At 41.1% G+C, this 16,609-nt stretch overlaps 1 protein-coding gene across 1 annotated transcript in view; it reads left to right on the top strand.

Annotated features, from left to right (window-relative positions):
- Positions 1–7,076, top strand: part of LOC117262440 (chemokine-like protein TAFA-5) — a 97,283-nt gene extending 90,207 nt beyond the window's left edge. Inside the window, exon 4 of the mRNA XM_033635406.2 lies at positions 3,955–7,076. Coding sequence (XP_033491297.1) covers positions 3,955–3,963 — 9 coding nt within the window. The 3' untranslated portion in view covers positions 3,964–7,076. The remainder of the gene's footprint in view (positions 1–3,954) is intronic.
- Positions 7,077–16,609: the final 9,533 nt, after the last annotated feature.

Raw genomic sequence — 16,609 nt, 5'->3', positions numbered from 1 at the left:
GACATACTTCAGTCAGTAAATAGATTCCCCTCCTGTGCTTGTATACCAGGACAAGGACAGGAGTCTAATTAAATGACCTCGTCGAGCTGTGACTGTAGCTCCACTTCACTGTTTGTTGCTGTTTTAGACATCCCTGTTTTTCCTGCCAGGATAAGGCCATGAAAAGAGAGACATCACTGCATTTCCCAGCAAGTGGTAACCTCAGGTGCTGAAAAAAAAGCCAGTTGTCACCATAGAATTATAAAGTTCTCTCTGACATTATTGTCAAAATTTATTATTCATATATTTTTATATTATAAAAACTGTATAACATAGCGTGAGGTTTGTTTTTTTTTAAGTTTTATGCATTTTTAGACTTTCTCTGACTGAAGAAAATGTTAAATAAAAGAAGACTTTCTTTTCTTGATTAGCTTCAACAACTACAGAACATCCGGGGCATCGGTGGCTTAGTGGTAGAGCAGGCGCCCCATGTACAAGGCTGTTGCCGCAGCGGCCCGGGTTCGACTCCAGCCTGTGGCCCTTTGCTGCATGTCACTCCCTCTCTTTCTCTCTCCCCCTTTCACACTTGTCTGTCCTGTCCATTAAAGGTTGAAAATGCCCCAAAAAATATCTTTAACAAAAAAAAAAAAAAAAAAAAAAAAAAAACAACTACAGAACATCCAACCTGTTTCTTAAAAAACAAGTCTACGAAGAAGTGACTACTGAAACAAAAATACATAATTATCTTATACAGTATACCTCAGGGGTTTTGGAGCTCTTTCTCTGAAAACAGCTGCCTGCTGTGGCTGAAATCGACGGCGTTCAGTTTGAGTTCCAGCTCAGCTGCTTTTAATTGGATTAAGGACTGTGTGGTTTTTAATTCTGCAGTCTGTGTGAGGCTCGTTTCCTCTAATGAAACCCAGCGGAGTCGAGACGCTCGTCGACACCAGCTGGAAGATAAACATGAAGCTGAGGACTCAAACTGAGCTGCTGTTGTTTTTAATCAACCCGGCTGAACCTAATCAATAACTTTATTTTTATGATTTTTATACAGATTTGTATTTTTAATTCACAGTAGCCACTTTGGAGTTACATAAGGAACCGATGCATATTGTTACATCTAAACCTCATTCATTACACTTCATCTAATGAGCACAGCTACAGTTATTCTGTCAGTATTTTATTTTATTTCTACAGTATCTGATCGTCCTGCTGTTTGTCTGACAGTGGTGGGATGTAACTAAGTACATTTACCAAGTATCTGACATACTTGTACTTCCATTCATTCTTCCACTACATCTCAGAGGGATACATTTTACTTTTTACTTCATTTACTGGCACGTTCATAATTTTTTACATTAAAAAACATAATATGTTTATCTGATATGATGCAGTACTGTAGGACTAATTTACCCACTTGTACACAACGTATATTAAATTGTCTTCACAGTGACGAACTACAACATTGAAATGCTCTTTATTTGAGGTGAATACTGGTAAAGTGGGACAGTTAAGCTTCATCACTGTTGTCTTTACATGTTCGTACTTCTGTTGCTAGAACTCAACACTGAGCTTATCATAAGCTAGTATTTGATTAAATATATATATATGTTCTGTGGCTATGACATCACTTCCAGGGGTGTGGCCCACCACATTCAGCAACCTTGCAGTGAACTGCAGTAAAGAGTAAAATGACAGCCTTCTTGAGTAAAACATATTAGGAAATTGCAGATTAAATAGTCAACTGAAACCAGAGCAATGTATTCAAAGTTTTTGTGAATTTGATAGTACGATTGCTTTATTGAAAGTACAGTAGTACCATTGCCAATAGTGGGATAGTAAGTGGGCTAAAACTGTACATTAGTAGTTGAGGTAGCACGTTGAAAGGCAGATAGTTAAAGTGTTTATATGTTGTATTGACTTAAAAGTGGGGCGCACTGGTAGTTCACATGGGAAAGGTGCGGCTAGCCCTCATTGCAGCAGCATACCATACCATGACTTAGTCATACCAAAAATCAGAAAAACCCCAACATTGGTCCACAGGGGGAGCCACAGCGATTGGTCGCATTTTAGCCATTTTGAAGCATTTTTCTGTTGTTATAGCGCCACCCAGTTGACTTAAAAGTGGGGCGCACTGGTAGTTCACATGGGAAAAGAATACTAATATTGTAATTTTTTGGAAAAAGTAGCTTTGTCACCTTCTACCTATGCCAGTCCTCAATGCCTATGTGCAGTTTCACATAGATTGACCACGTCAGTGAGTAGAAAAACGTGGGACAGACAGAATGACTGACTGACAGAATGACACACTGACGGTTTCCGTGACTATGTACAGCATACCATACCATGACTTAGTCATACCAAAAATTAGAAAAACAACCCCAACATTGGTCCACAGGGGGAGCCACAGCGATCGGTCGCATTTTAGCCATTTTGAAGCATTTTTCTGTTGTTATAGCGCCACCCAGTTGCCAATTAGAGTTAAATTTCTCCAGTCACCTTGAGGCGTCCTGTTCTACATATCTACCAAGTTTAGTAAAAATCCATATGGCGGTTAGGCCTAGATAAGAAATGAGCTCTCTAGCGCCCCCATTTTGTTTGATGGGGTCAATAATGGAGGGGTCCCCTCAGATTATGTGTGGTCATATGCCTACAAAGTTGCGTGGTGATGGGTGAAACCCTTGAGATGTTATACACCTTTATGTGATGAGCCACGCCCTCCACAATATTCATTGCCTTATAGAAGCTCAGTTTTAGTAAGTTTTCCAACTTTTGCCAAGAGGGAACTTTAGATATTGGTCCCTAGATTATGTTCACCCAGTTTCATGCAGATCGCTCAAACTTCCTAGGAAGAGATCCATTTGAAGTGTTTTTCAAAAAATTCAAAATGGCAGAAAATCTATATAAGCGGAAGTTATGGGTTCTTGAGGCAAATGTGTTCCTCATGAGGAGAGGCATCTCTGTGCAAAGTTTCATGTCTCTACGACATACGGGGCATGAGATATGCCCATTCAAAGTTTGACATTTCAATGGGTTGCTATAGCGCCCCCTTTGGCCAATTGATGTAATATTGCTTCATTGGCATCCTCCCATGACCCTCTACCACTGTGCCAAATTTCACATGGATTGACCAAGTCAGTGAGGAGAAAAACGTGGAACACACACACACACACACACACAGTTTTTGTCATTATATAGTAAGATGAATAGTTTGGGATTTTTATATATTCTGTTATGGGATGTAACAGTGAATCTGAATTTTTAAAAATCATACTCATATTAATCTTTTTTTTAATGTGATTTTCACACTGTCCCAGTTTGCCCATTGCAAATTGTTAAAGTCGAACAGAGTGCTACTGGTAAACTTGGACAGCCATTCGAGTCATTCTAATAGGGTGACTGTGTTTTTATGTTTCTCATAAATTTAACAAGCTAGTTGCTAGAATCTGCTGTACATACACCCCTCCATTAAAATAAGTGGTCTTTATTGTTCTTGTCTACATTATTATTGTGTATTGAATTCATTCGCCGACACTCAAATAACAGTAGAACTTTTTTTAGGTGTTGGCCAATAAAGGTGTCTCAGTTTGACAGAAGCACCTGGGAAGTGGTTCCCAACTGGTCCAGTCACGGGATCCTGAAATTTCCTCAGTCATTAGTTCATGGTCCACACAGTTTGATATATTCAGCGTCATACTTGTGTTTGTCCATGTGGTCGAGCTGGTTTACTGTCTCTGTCAGGTAGCTGTCAGCTAGTCAGTCACTGCAGCGGGAAACAGCACTTCACAATAAAAGCTTTGTGCCAGATATTCAATGTACTATATGGAATGAAGATTTTTATCATATTCATTTTTTTAAAATATTTATTTTTTTAAACATTTTTTGTACCATAATGTGACCTCATCAGACTCATATAGCTGAATGACCAGCAGATGCTGTGATTGGCTGTGACAGATTCTCATTTCTGTCTTCCAGGTCTCCTGACAGCGGCGGCGAAGACAAACGCTCCCCAGAGAGAGACTGGTTCCCATCGTCCATCGCCCATCATCGCCAAGCGGAGCATCCACTGCTGCCAATGCTGCTGACGAACCAATCATCAGCCACTATCAGAGCTGAAGGGCGGGCGGGGGTATTGTCACTTCCTGCGTCATGCTTGAGCGACCTGTGGAAACTGCAGCCTGAAGTTCTTCTTTCTTTCTGGGAATAAAGTCTTTATTTACCAAGAGATCTGAAAACAGCGGACAAGCTGCTGGATGGATTTCCTTTTGTTTGGCACAAAAACTCTGTTTCGTTTTTACAGACCAAAGATGAACAGAGACGACGATGAGACGTTTTTAGACACACGAACCATAGCTATGTAAAGAAACAAACACATTGTGATATTATACAGTAAGTGACTTAACTGAGCAAAGTAAAAATTGTATATGAGTTAATGATAAAAACATGTATCTGTATGAGGAGAGCTGTTCGTGTTTCTGTCGGGACAGTTCAGACGTCCATGTGCTGAACATCATTCAGGTGGAGAAGGTGGAAAGTCACTTCAGATGTTTTTTTTATGATGAGAACATTAAACTTTGTGCACTTTTAGCAGAAACCTAAAGACACAACTTAAAGATTAGAGGCGGTCTTAGAAAAGCAGGGTGGTGGAATGTAACCCAGTACATTTACTCTTAGAGAAACTGTGGTATTTTTCAACCTGGTCCTAATTTTCCCATATTTGACTTAAGGCCCAGATACACCAAACCAACCTCAACAACTAGTGGTAAGAAAAGTCGGCTGTTGAGTAGCTTCACGTCACTCGTGTCTCGGCCAACAAGTTGCACATGAACCCACCGCAAAGACTACAGCTGACAGCCAACCAGCACGTACGTTCTGCGTCTGCGTGAGAGGAAATAACTCTCCACACTAGCAGACGGCAGTAGCCTGTGTTCATCATTCAAAACGGGGAAACAGGAAGACTGTCGTGAGGCTAGTTAGCCAATTAGCACATTAACAACACAATCCAGTGATAACAGAACAGAGCATATTTACTGTGCACCAGTGAACGATAACACAAACAATCAGGAAACGTTTCTGCTGAAGAGCTCAATGGATAAAGAAAAATAAAGCAAGTTTGTTTTCATCTCACTCGCTCTTGACTTTAGGTCTTTGTTTACTTTCCTCACTTGCGTTTCTGTTCCAGTAAACTGAGCTGACTGCCAATCAGAGTGATTCATTCACCGATGGGCTCCACTGTAGCTGAAGCCAATTTAACATGTTGAATTTGCAAAAGAAAAAACCAACGGGGGCTGACAAGGGCAACGGTCACACTGCACCAACTAGGGAGACAAAAGCTCACCGAAGGCCCAACACTGACCGTCAGCTTGGTGTGTCAGGGCCTCCATGGAGACAACTATCTGTGAAATAGCTCCAGTATTGATAGAGATCGCTGCAGTTGCAGTGGGGTCACTCGGGCGTTTGTCACTGTCAATGTACGCGTATTAGAAGTGTTTGTCTTTGCCACTGACATTTCTCCAGCGAGATAGTCGCCAAGGTGGCAACACTGGCATGGAGTCCAGTGAAAATGAGATGGTGATTTCTACTTTTTTATCTGGTTACTCATTCAGTTTTGTTTTTTTCAAACGCAGTGCCGATTAATTTTTAATGATCAGGTTGCTTGAACCAAGGGGTCCATGTCATTGGTCCGACATCCCATTAGTCCGACGGTAGACGGTGCTGAACAGCTCCCGGCGGGTGTATTTCTACCTTGATGGTGCGCCTCGACCGGCTCTGGGTCAGCTGGGAAAGGCTTGAGGCGAAGCAGGCTCACAGCTTATGTGTTTGCCACTTTCTTTTTCATTTTAACCCACACCATGATCTTTTCCTGACCCTAACCAAGTGGTTTTTGTGTCTAAACCTAACCAGACCTTAACCACAGGGCATCATGATGATTTCAGAACGCACTTCGGAACAATGGGTTTAATATGGTCGGAACAATGGGCTGTCGGACCAATGGGCAGTTCCCAAACCGAGACGGATAGTATTTTGTGTCGGGGCATCATCGCATTGTGCTTGAAGACAGGCAAGAATTAGCATGTTCGCAACAATGTGAAAATAGGGTCCAGGTAGAAAAACACCAAAGTTTCCCTTTATATACTTCAATGGACTCCTGGTGGACATATTACACATCGACGTCCAACTATAATATATTCTTGGAGACGTTTGGTATCAGTGTGCAAAGTTTCCACCTTTCATCATGAAAACTGCAGAACTCTGAATGACTTCCATCTCGTCTCCTCCAAACTACATTATGCATTCAGTCAGATTTCACATTCTCCAGTGCCACGTGCAGTCAGCATGGTAGGTTTTAATCAAACAAGAGGCAAACCATTTCACACTAGAATTATGTCTGTTTGGGGGAGAGAAGCATTAAATGTATTTTCAAAAGCCTAAAGTTCTATATTTAACAGTTTTATATGTTGTATCTTTGTAGAGAACTTTATTTAACACATCGCTGCTGTTTAAAGCTCGCTCTCGGTTTCTGACGGTCAAACTGTTTCTCAGCAGGAGGGAGGAAGACTTTTCATACCACTTTCTCATCAGTCAACCTTTATGAAGCATTTATAAGTTGTAACCAATGGTTTTATTACTTGTTAATGATTAATGAAGTATTAATATCTAAACTTTTGGTTCCCTAGTTAGTGAAAAATTGCTTTGGGTGTTTATGTCTGCAGTTTTTTTCTTATAATAATCCATCAAGCCTGCAGCTGAAAATGTGATGAAGTTATTCACTGTATATAAAGAGAATGTCAGAGAGCTGAATTAAAGAGCTAATAAGACAAATGAAGTGTCCTGATGGTGGAGGGATTAGCATTAATAAGTAATTAGTAAGTAATAAAGTCATCAGTTACAACTTTAAAATCTTTTTTAATGAGAAAGTGGTGTTGAGTTTTCTTCAGTTATTGTAGGTTATGTACACCAAATCCCAGAATGCAGTGTGTCTGTAGGTCATTGCGTTATTTACTCATGTCAGTCTCCATCAGCTGGAGGAGGTGAACTCACCGTCTGTGTTTTCTCTGCCACTATGAACCATATTTTTCATTAAACAGAAAACACGAGTTCTTCTGTGTTTCATCTCAAAGGTTTTCTTCCCATGACAGATTACAGAGTTTTGTGTGGAAGACAAAAGAATGAGGTAAGAAACTGTTTTCCATATACCATAGGCCACGCCTTAGTGATGCGCAGATTGGCTCTGACATCGTTTGAATCAATGTGTATGTATAGATCATCCACCCGCCGCCCACCTGAGTGAATTACTTTCTGTTGCCCCACTGCCTCTGCAGGGAGGGAATTTTATTCTGTAAGGGGCCGTACACGTGCCGCGTTTTTTGTGCCCTCAAATTCAGTGATGTCACTGCAGCAAATATTGTGGGGCATTTCAGCAGTACACTAAAAACTGTAGTTATAAACTTGACAGATGACTGCGCATCACTACCGTGCTGTCTTCTTGGGGTTAAGCATCACGCTGTCACATTAGAGACACAAGAAAATGCAAAAAATCTGTTGAGTAGCAGATTGTAAAAGAAATAGATCAAACTTTCGATCAACGTTTGCTGTTAACAGGATGGTTATTTACAGACGACACAGCCTATGATGCCTGGTGAGTCAAATATGTAAAGGTGTAAAACAAATGCTCAGGTTCAGACTTGCAAACAATTATTAGACATGTCTCTAAAACAAATGTTTATTTGACAAGAAATAAATGTCTACAGACTTGTAAATATTGTAATTCAAACACACAGCAAACTGCATTGGCATCTACAGGATCTTTGGTTTTCTATCCCCAGAGGGGGCGCAGCCTGGACGCTGTGCAACATAACCATATGTGCTGCTCTGGTCTATGATGTAAGGTGCCTTCAGGGGCAATTGTGTTTTACCTTGTTCATGAGATCAGCACATGAATGTGGTAATCAAGACGTCTTTAATTAAAAGGTTTGACTGGTGTGAGTTCACACTTTCACCAGGGTATTTCATGGTTTTTGGAGAGATAAACTGCTGCGAGTCAATAATGATGCCGAGGGCACCTTTGAGTGTCTGTATGAGAGACCAAAGGTTTTCAGCCAACTCCAATATCAGCCATCCACACTGTGATTAAACTTTCAGAGCAACAGAAGTAGTATAGTGAGCACGAAAGTCTACTTGGGATTACCGTGACGCTGACCTCATCAAATATCAAGGTTTGGTCATGGACTTTCCACGTCCACATACGACATGGAAGGTACCCTGGGTGTGTTGGTTGTTGACGTACTGGGACACCGTGTCAAGTTCTGCCTCTTACATGTGTTGTCTTCTTTCAAAATATACTTCTGTTTTCACAGGAAATTTAACGTTTACATACAGTCTCTTTCAAAATAAATGCACTTAGTCAGCATTTACGTTTTTTTTTCTTCCTTCAACAACAAACACACGTGGTTAGGTTTAGGAAAAAAGAACAGGGTTTGGCTTTAGAATTTTACGGGACATGAACACTGCTCTCTCAGGTGAAAGTCTGTGTTTGTTGAACCTAATGCCACAGCTCCCATCTGCTCAATTTTGACTATTGCCGCTTTAACTTTTGTTGTTGTCCCGCCGTGTTTCCCCCTGACGGTATCAACCCAGCCACGCATCATGCCCATGGTAAAGGACAGCTTTTATCGTCTGTGTCTGACACTGCAAGTCACTACCCAAGCTCATTTCGCCGACTTCAGAGTTCGACTTCGACTACATCGCTTCCTAGGAAGTTTGAGCGATCTGCGTGAAACTGGGTGAACATAATCTAGGGACCAATATCTAAAGTTCCCTCTTGGCAAAAGTTGGAAAACTTACTAAAACTGAGCTTCTATAAGGCAATGAATATTGCGGAGGGCGTGGCTCATCACATAAAGGTGTATAACATCTCAAGGGTTTCACCCATCACCACGCAACTTTGTAGGCATATGACCACACATAATCTGAGGGGACCCCTCCATTATTGACCCCATCAAACAAAATGGGGGCGCTAGAGAGCTCATTTCTTATCTAGGCCTAACCGCCATATGGATTTTTACTAAACTTGGTAGATATGTAGAACAGGACGCCTCAAGGTGACTGGAGAAATTTAACTCTAATTGGCAACTGGGTGGCGCTATAACAACAGAAAAATGCTTCAAAATGGCTAAAATGCGACCGATCGCTGTGGCTCCCCCTGTGGACCAATGTTGGGGTTGTTTTTCTAATTTTTGGTATGACTAAGTCATGGTATGGTATGCTGTACATAGTCACGGAAACCGTCAGTGTGTCATTCTGTCAGTCAGTCATTCTGTCTGTCCCACGTTTTTCTACTCACTGACGTGGTCAATCTATGTGAAACTGCACATAGGCATTGAGGACTGGCATAGGTAGAAGGTGACAAAGCTACTTTTTCCAAAAAATTACACTATTAGTATTCTTTTCCCATGTGAACTACCAGTGCGCCCCACTTTTAAGTCAATACAACATAAACACTTTAACTATCTGCCTTTCAACGTGCTACCTCAACTACTAATGTACAGTTTTAGCCCACTAACTACCCCACTATTGGCAATGGTACTACTGTACTTTCAATAAAAACTCTGTCTGAATACATTGCTCTTCTTAATGGGATCAGTTGACTATTTAATCTGTAATTTCCTATGACCTGTATCCCAAACACACACCATGTGAAACTGTATGTGGGCAATTGTGCACTCAATGGGTATGGACTAGTTTTATATTATTTGATGACTAACTGACTAACTACTAAGCAACTAACTTCTTAAACGAGTTAAAGGTCAGTGGAAATTTGAGCTGTAAAGATTAAATCAACCTCATTCAAGTCCTCTGACCCACAAGACTACGTAAGTCATATGTTCAGACCTCTGAATACAACTCCCAGAGCATTTCCTAAACTAGCACACCTGCAGCTGGACCACAGAATAGCTTGGATGACTGTTGGTAATCACAGGTTTAAACATGTGGGTCGCAGTTGCACCAAAACTGTGTGGTTAGGTTGAGAAACAACATGATAGTTTGGCTTAAAATAAGTACGTTTGTTACTAAGATCACATAACTTATAAAATACAATCACTTTCCAGCACAACTATACAGCTTTTTGTAATTACCTCTCTATATAGTAGTTTTATGGTTTGTGGCGGGGTCCGCCATACCTACACTGTCCCCAAAAACAACTGATTCACAAAAACTTATGTATGCAGTTGAGAACAATGTTATTTCAATATCGTCTTCACTGTTGACTGTTCAGTCACCTGCAGTCGTGTCCAAGTTTTTTTGAGTTACTGCTTATGCTAACTGAACTTCCTCCCGCTGCTGCTGCTTCATATTAAAAGCATTCAGCTGGCTTTTATTGTGAAGGAGCAACAGAAAACAGTGTGTTTTTCACTTCAGATACACCAGCTGTTCTTCTGTCAGAGCAGCTGCTCGACGTAAACCTGACTCTCTTTGACCACGGTAACCACGGATGTCACAACCCAATCATCCACGTCTGACATCTGAAGGATTGCGTCTTTAAAGAAGTTGAAATGTCAGTTAAAGTGTGGCAGTGAAAGGAACAGGGAAATGTCCCTTTAAATATGAGTGCTGTGTGAATTAGAGATGTCAAAATGTAAATGGAAGCAAAGTGCTGAAAAGAGTTGAAATGTCAGTTGAAGTTTGAGTGATACAAGGAGCAGGAAGTGTCAGGTTGAATGTAGCTGATTAAGTGCAGGTGCTCCCCCTGAAGTTATAAAAGGTGTGAAATGTGAGGCTCTGAAAAATCAGTTCATGTGAAAGTGCTAAAAAGAGCTGAAGTGTCAGGTGAAGAAGACGTGATCAAAGCAGCTGAGGAGTCAGTTTACGTGTAACTGCTGAGTGAACACGAGGTGTCGATTCAGGTCTAAAACCCAGGTGACGTTATACCTGTCAGTGCTCGGACGGATCAAATCTAAGCACTAGCAGAGCTGATGTTCTTCCAGGAGCTGTTTATAAGCGTGTAGGCCTATCGTCCGGGGGACAGATGTAAAGCTCTGGGTAGCCCTGCACTAACATGATCAACTTTTCCGTGTTTATCTGACTAAATATTTACAGAAGAAGGGAAAGATATCTGTCGGCTGTGATTGGTTTGTAACCTGACTCCTGTCTGACTGCTGAGCGTGGACACTTCCTGTGTCTGTCCTTTCAAATTAAACTCCCATATGGTCCAGTCATATAGGTTATTGTGACAAGGCACAGCTCCTGATAGAGTTTAACATTTGTTTTTGTTTTTCCTGCAACTAAGCGACCAATGAAATCTTGCTGACTAATGACCTTTCTGGTCGACTAACGTTTGGTAGAGTATTAGGGGGCAGCCCTATGGATCACCCTGGCGTGGTAAGCTGACCTGTGCCTGGATCTGCTTGAAAAGTTGGTCTTGAGTACAATTTATGTGTACACCGCGTCCAGTTTGCATCAAGTGTGAAGACCAGCTGCACCAAACCAGGAAGTGGACGGCTTTTTAATCAACACATTCTGATCCTAACTCGTCAAATACTGCCATTTTGTCAGTTGACCTACGTGTCAAAATATGTGCCAGACCTTTGTGTAAATGAGTGAAGTTTACTGAAATACTGGAATCCATCAGTCAACAGTATTGACTGACGGATAAGGAAAACTCCCCCCCAAAAAAAACCTTTAATGGGGGCAAAACATATGGGTGCGTCTCATACAGACACTAAAGTGTGCCCCTGGCATATTTTGCAGCGTCGTATTTTGCCACCCTGGGAGCGAAACCAGGCTGTTACAAACCTGCTTGTACACAGACTGTGTGCCAGATGTGTGCATTCAGATACAGACGGGGTGAGAACAGACACAGCCTCATCTCCCAGATCATTGGTGCTTTATTTTAATGTGGTTTATTACTTTAACATATATATATATGTATAAATTGTTCCAGCTGGGTCGGGTCGTTCCCCTCCAATGTCTCCCTAAAGATTTCGCCCTTGTTGTAAACAGGTGATTTGTATCCACAGCTGGTTCCTCAGACTGACGGCTGTTACAGACTCACTCGTCTCCCTGTCAAACAGAAGCCTTCAGACGTTTCCAGAAGTTTTCCTGCTGATTTCAGCGACTGAATGTGTCAGTTTTCAGGCTTCAGATGAACTAAAAATACAGAGCAGAATGTAGGCTGAGCTCTCTGAGGCTTCTCTGCTCTTACATTATCCTTTTTTATTTATTAACTTTATATCCTGGCCTACTTCTCCCCCCTCCTCAGCACTATTAGCCCACTTTCACACACAGAACAGGAAATTGTCAGAAACCTGCTCCTCTGGATCACTGAGAGCTGACAGGAAGTCATCACAGCGGCTTTAAAGTTCATTTACAGCAGCAGCTGAATTAGACGTCATCAATCATGTCTTTTATATGAATCATATAAATCCAAATGTTTGAACTTACCTGCACCTGCAGACTCCAAAATGAACCTCAAAACCACATTCTGTAGACTTCCAGAGAGGCCGCGCAGCTTTAGACTTTTATCTAATTTAAGTCCAGTATTCACTGTGAGATTTTGGGCTGTCCCACATGAAAGACGACCACTGTGAAAGAAACGTGGCGATATCTTCGGTCGTGGCTCTAAAACAGTGGTCCTACGTCGCACAGTGAGAGAGGTTCAAGGATAGCCATTGTCACGTTCTTGAGATCAAAGACAGCCTGGGATTGTCAGGAATTTGGGATGACCACCTCACTGTGTGACTGCTGTTACCACCTACGTCTACTAACCAACCAATAGAAATGCAGCATGACATGACGCACTGATCAGCGCTAAACCCAAACAGATAGATAGCAGCTCGCCATGGAGGCAAAACACGCGAAAATAAATGTGTGTGATTCCAGCAAAGAGGAAAACCTTGTGAAGCCTTGTCTGTATGACGTGTCCTCCAGCTCTGACCATGATCGCGTAAAGAAGGACGAAGCATGGAAGGAAATAGAGGCTGCTGTCATCGTACAGTCTGCATACATCAAACCTGATGTCGTACCCAAGTTTATTAGATCTGCAAAGTGTAGCTGCACTAAACTTATAAGACTGATAAAATCTCACAGTCTGTCGGAGGCTTTACAGCAATATGGATGTGACACTATGAACGACAGGAATAAGAATCAAGATCATTATCACAACAATCAGTTTGTAGCCGGGGCGTAAATATAGACAGTGCAGGCAGTGTGATTGCACTGGGGCCCCAGAGGATGGGGCCCGTGAGAGCAGGCCCTAGTAAGTGATTCAGATTGCCACCTTGGAAATAAACCTGTGTTCAAAGATTATTCATTTAAGAAGAGGCACCATTTGCTTTATATGTCCTCAGATAGGCAAACCCATCTGTGTCATGATTTAATTTTACCAGATGTCCAATAGCATTAAATGTGTAAGAGAAGAAGAAGACGGTAACAACATGGAGAAATCTACATCCAGAGCCGTGACTTTTTGGACGGACCAAATGTACAGAGCTGTAAAGTTGTCCACCATGGTAGCAGTTAGCTGCTAGCTAACCGTAGCTAACTTGTTTGTCCATTGTTTGGTCTGTGACGTAATAGGTCAACAGGAAAAAGGTCCAATACTAACAAGCTGAAAGGGGGCATAGCTCCACCTATCGTAGAGGAGTCGCACATACTTGGCTCAGTAAATGGATTCCCTGGGCCGTCAGTGGCTTGGTGGGTAGAGCAGGCGCCCCATGTACAAGGCTGTCGCTGCAGCAGCCCGGGTTCAAATCCAGCCTGTGGCCCTTTGCTGCATGTCATCCTCCCTCTCTCTCTCCCCCTTTCACGCTTACCTGTCCTGTCCAATAAAGGCAAAATGCCCTAAAAAATATCTTTAAAAAAAAAAAAAAAATGGATTCCCCTCCCGTGCTTGTATACTGGGACAAGGACAGTAGGCCAGTTAGATGTCCTCGTCCAGCTGTAACCATAGCTCCACTTAACTGTGCGTGTAAATGTACTGAGTGTCTTTCAGGAAATTCCTGCATATTATAACTTAGATTAATAATGGAGATAATCGTCTGCTGTCACGCTAAAAGGAAGTGATGTGAAAAAAATGTCCTCCAAAATGAGACATTTTAGTCCATCATTTAGTGTCACTATAATCACAATAACGTGATTAATGTCACGCTGAGATGTAACAGTAACACTTAGTGATGATTCCTCCTCCTCTTCCTCCTCCTCCTCCCTCTGTCGTCATGGCTGCAGGGAGTTGAGCTGATGTCAGCCAGTCATCATGCTCCATTTAACATCACTAACAGCTTGAATACATTAACACCTTCTATTACACCTCTTCTGCTGGGACTGTGTGTGTGTGTGTGTGTGTGTGTGTGTGTGTGCCCAACTCCTCATAAGGACCAGCTCCAGTCCCTGATTGGCTGACCGACCAATTTCGCAATACATGACGCGTTTCCTGCCGTAAAAGAAGCAGATTTTTTCCGCGAAATTTCTGCACCGGTGGCAGAAGCTTATTGCACAGCCACTAAGTAACCTATGTAAACGCTGATAGTCTGATTTTACTGTGGCCACTACCCTGTGCAACCCACATTATTTTCATCATGATATATTTAGGAAAATATGCTATCTGTTGCCTCTTTAACATAACCTTCTTTCACATGAAAAACATATTTTAAAAAAATCAGCAAAAAGTCTTTTTACTAGGCTATATGACACATCTTAATTCCCTCTCTAATATATGTTTTATAGTGCTGTGAAAACATCAACACATTTCTCCTTCAAACACCTGATTCATTCATGTTTCTCACCAAAAGCTACATTTTACAAGATTACATTGAACACATCATGAGAACCTTATAATCTACCTTTGCCCAGTACTCATTTTTACTGAATAGAGCTTGAACACTTCACAATGTAAATCAATGCAAACTCTGTGAGATGTTGGAGGCAGCCACCACCCTGCTTAGAGGAAACGATAACTTGCTATTAACAGCTAACTGCTAACTGCTAACAGCTAACAGCTAACTTAACAAGCTCTGTTCCTGCTGATTTCATGTTCTTTCTCTTCACATCCACTCCTCTCAGTAGTGTCGTGGTAGTTGAGTCGTTTTGACATGATAACAACACAGCGTGTCACTAAAAAGGCCTCTCTGTTATTCAGTAGGCTTTGCTGTGTAGTTATGTTGTTGTGGCCTGATGTCATATTTCAAAATAATAGTAGTAATAGTTTCAGTAAAAAATAGCAAAAGATAAACATTTTGATGGGGTTTTTTTCCCCCCATCAGTGGCGCCCCCTGTGGATGATGGCACCTTTAGTAGGCTACTGCCTATGGACAAGACTGACACAGGAGTGCGTCATATAGAGACATGTAGGTTCACTGACAAAGCACTTGGTTGTTTGCATGTATCAGTGTACCATGAAAAATAAGGTGAATTAAATTTGTGGGAATTTTCCTTTGTTTTCTTTTAGCCAACAATGCAAACACTACAGAACTGAAATCATGTTCACCACCTTTATTCCACACTCTTGTTTTGCACTGGCAGTTAAGTGATGTCCCAGCAGTCGTCGCCTTGACCAGACTTGAAATAAAATCCTGTGTCCTCTTTGTCCGAGACTGTGAAACCAAGGAAAAATGCGATCAAGACCGTAACCTTCAAAAAGAGATGTGTCCTCAGTGCTCCAACACTGATATGTGATTCTAGAAACTGATGAATTAATTTAGCAGGCAAAACAATCACGGCAAACGAGCCAGCTGGGGAAACATGATTGCTCAATTACAGTCGCTCTCGTTTGCAAACGGCACTGGTGGACTCATGTTCGCTCCTGTGTTTGGACAAAAAAAAAGTGCTGTCTTGGACGCCTCCCCACGGTAGATAAAACATGATAAAGTGCCCTACATGCTTGAAAATGAGTTGGCCTCTATGTGTATCTGAACGGTGAAATAATCAGATAAGATAAGATGAACCTTTATTGATCGTCAGAGGGGAAATACAGAAGTGGTGAGGAGAATGAATGAATGAATGACTTTATTTTGAGCAAAATAAATAAGTATAAACAAAAGAAGCAAAACAGACATGCTCAAAAGGGAGCAGGAAGAAGTGTACACTCATATAATCAGTTTTCATGTCTCATTTGAAAAAGAAATTGTCAACAAATATTCCAAACTTATTTACAACCATTAATAAAGATAAATAAACAACAGTCTTAGATATTAAATATAAAACCCCTCTCAACCAAGTCCAGATGAATAAATAAACCAACCCATCATCATCACCATCACTCTTCTTCTGCACACCTCCTAAATATACTGTCTGTGCATCATTTTAATAAATGTAGATGAGAATAGAATAAAAATAAAGAAGTGAGGTTCATTTTTTTGTTCTTTTATTGTCATAATTCAGACGACTGCCCACTCAGAGTCACAGTAAACATCTTCTATTAGCTTATTATTAGTATTTATTAAACATGTGTAGGAGCTGGAGCAGACGGGTTTATTTAAATTATCTGTCAGAGGGAATTTAAATCAGCACCAAAATGATTCCAAGATTTCCATGAATTTATTTTACCTCACAAAGATTTTACCCTTTTGAATAATAAGAGTAATAATAATAATAATAATAATTATAATAATTATAATTATAATAATTATAATAATCA

This window comes from Epinephelus lanceolatus, chromosome 5 (genome assembly GCF_041903045.1).
Source record: "Epinephelus lanceolatus isolate andai-2023 chromosome 5, ASM4190304v1, whole genome shotgun sequence".
Taxonomy (NCBI): Eukaryota; Metazoa; Chordata; class Actinopteri; order Perciformes; family Serranidae; genus Epinephelus; species Epinephelus lanceolatus.
The sequence above is the reverse complement of the archived record's forward strand: the minus strand, read 5'-3'. Positions and strand labels throughout refer to the sequence as shown.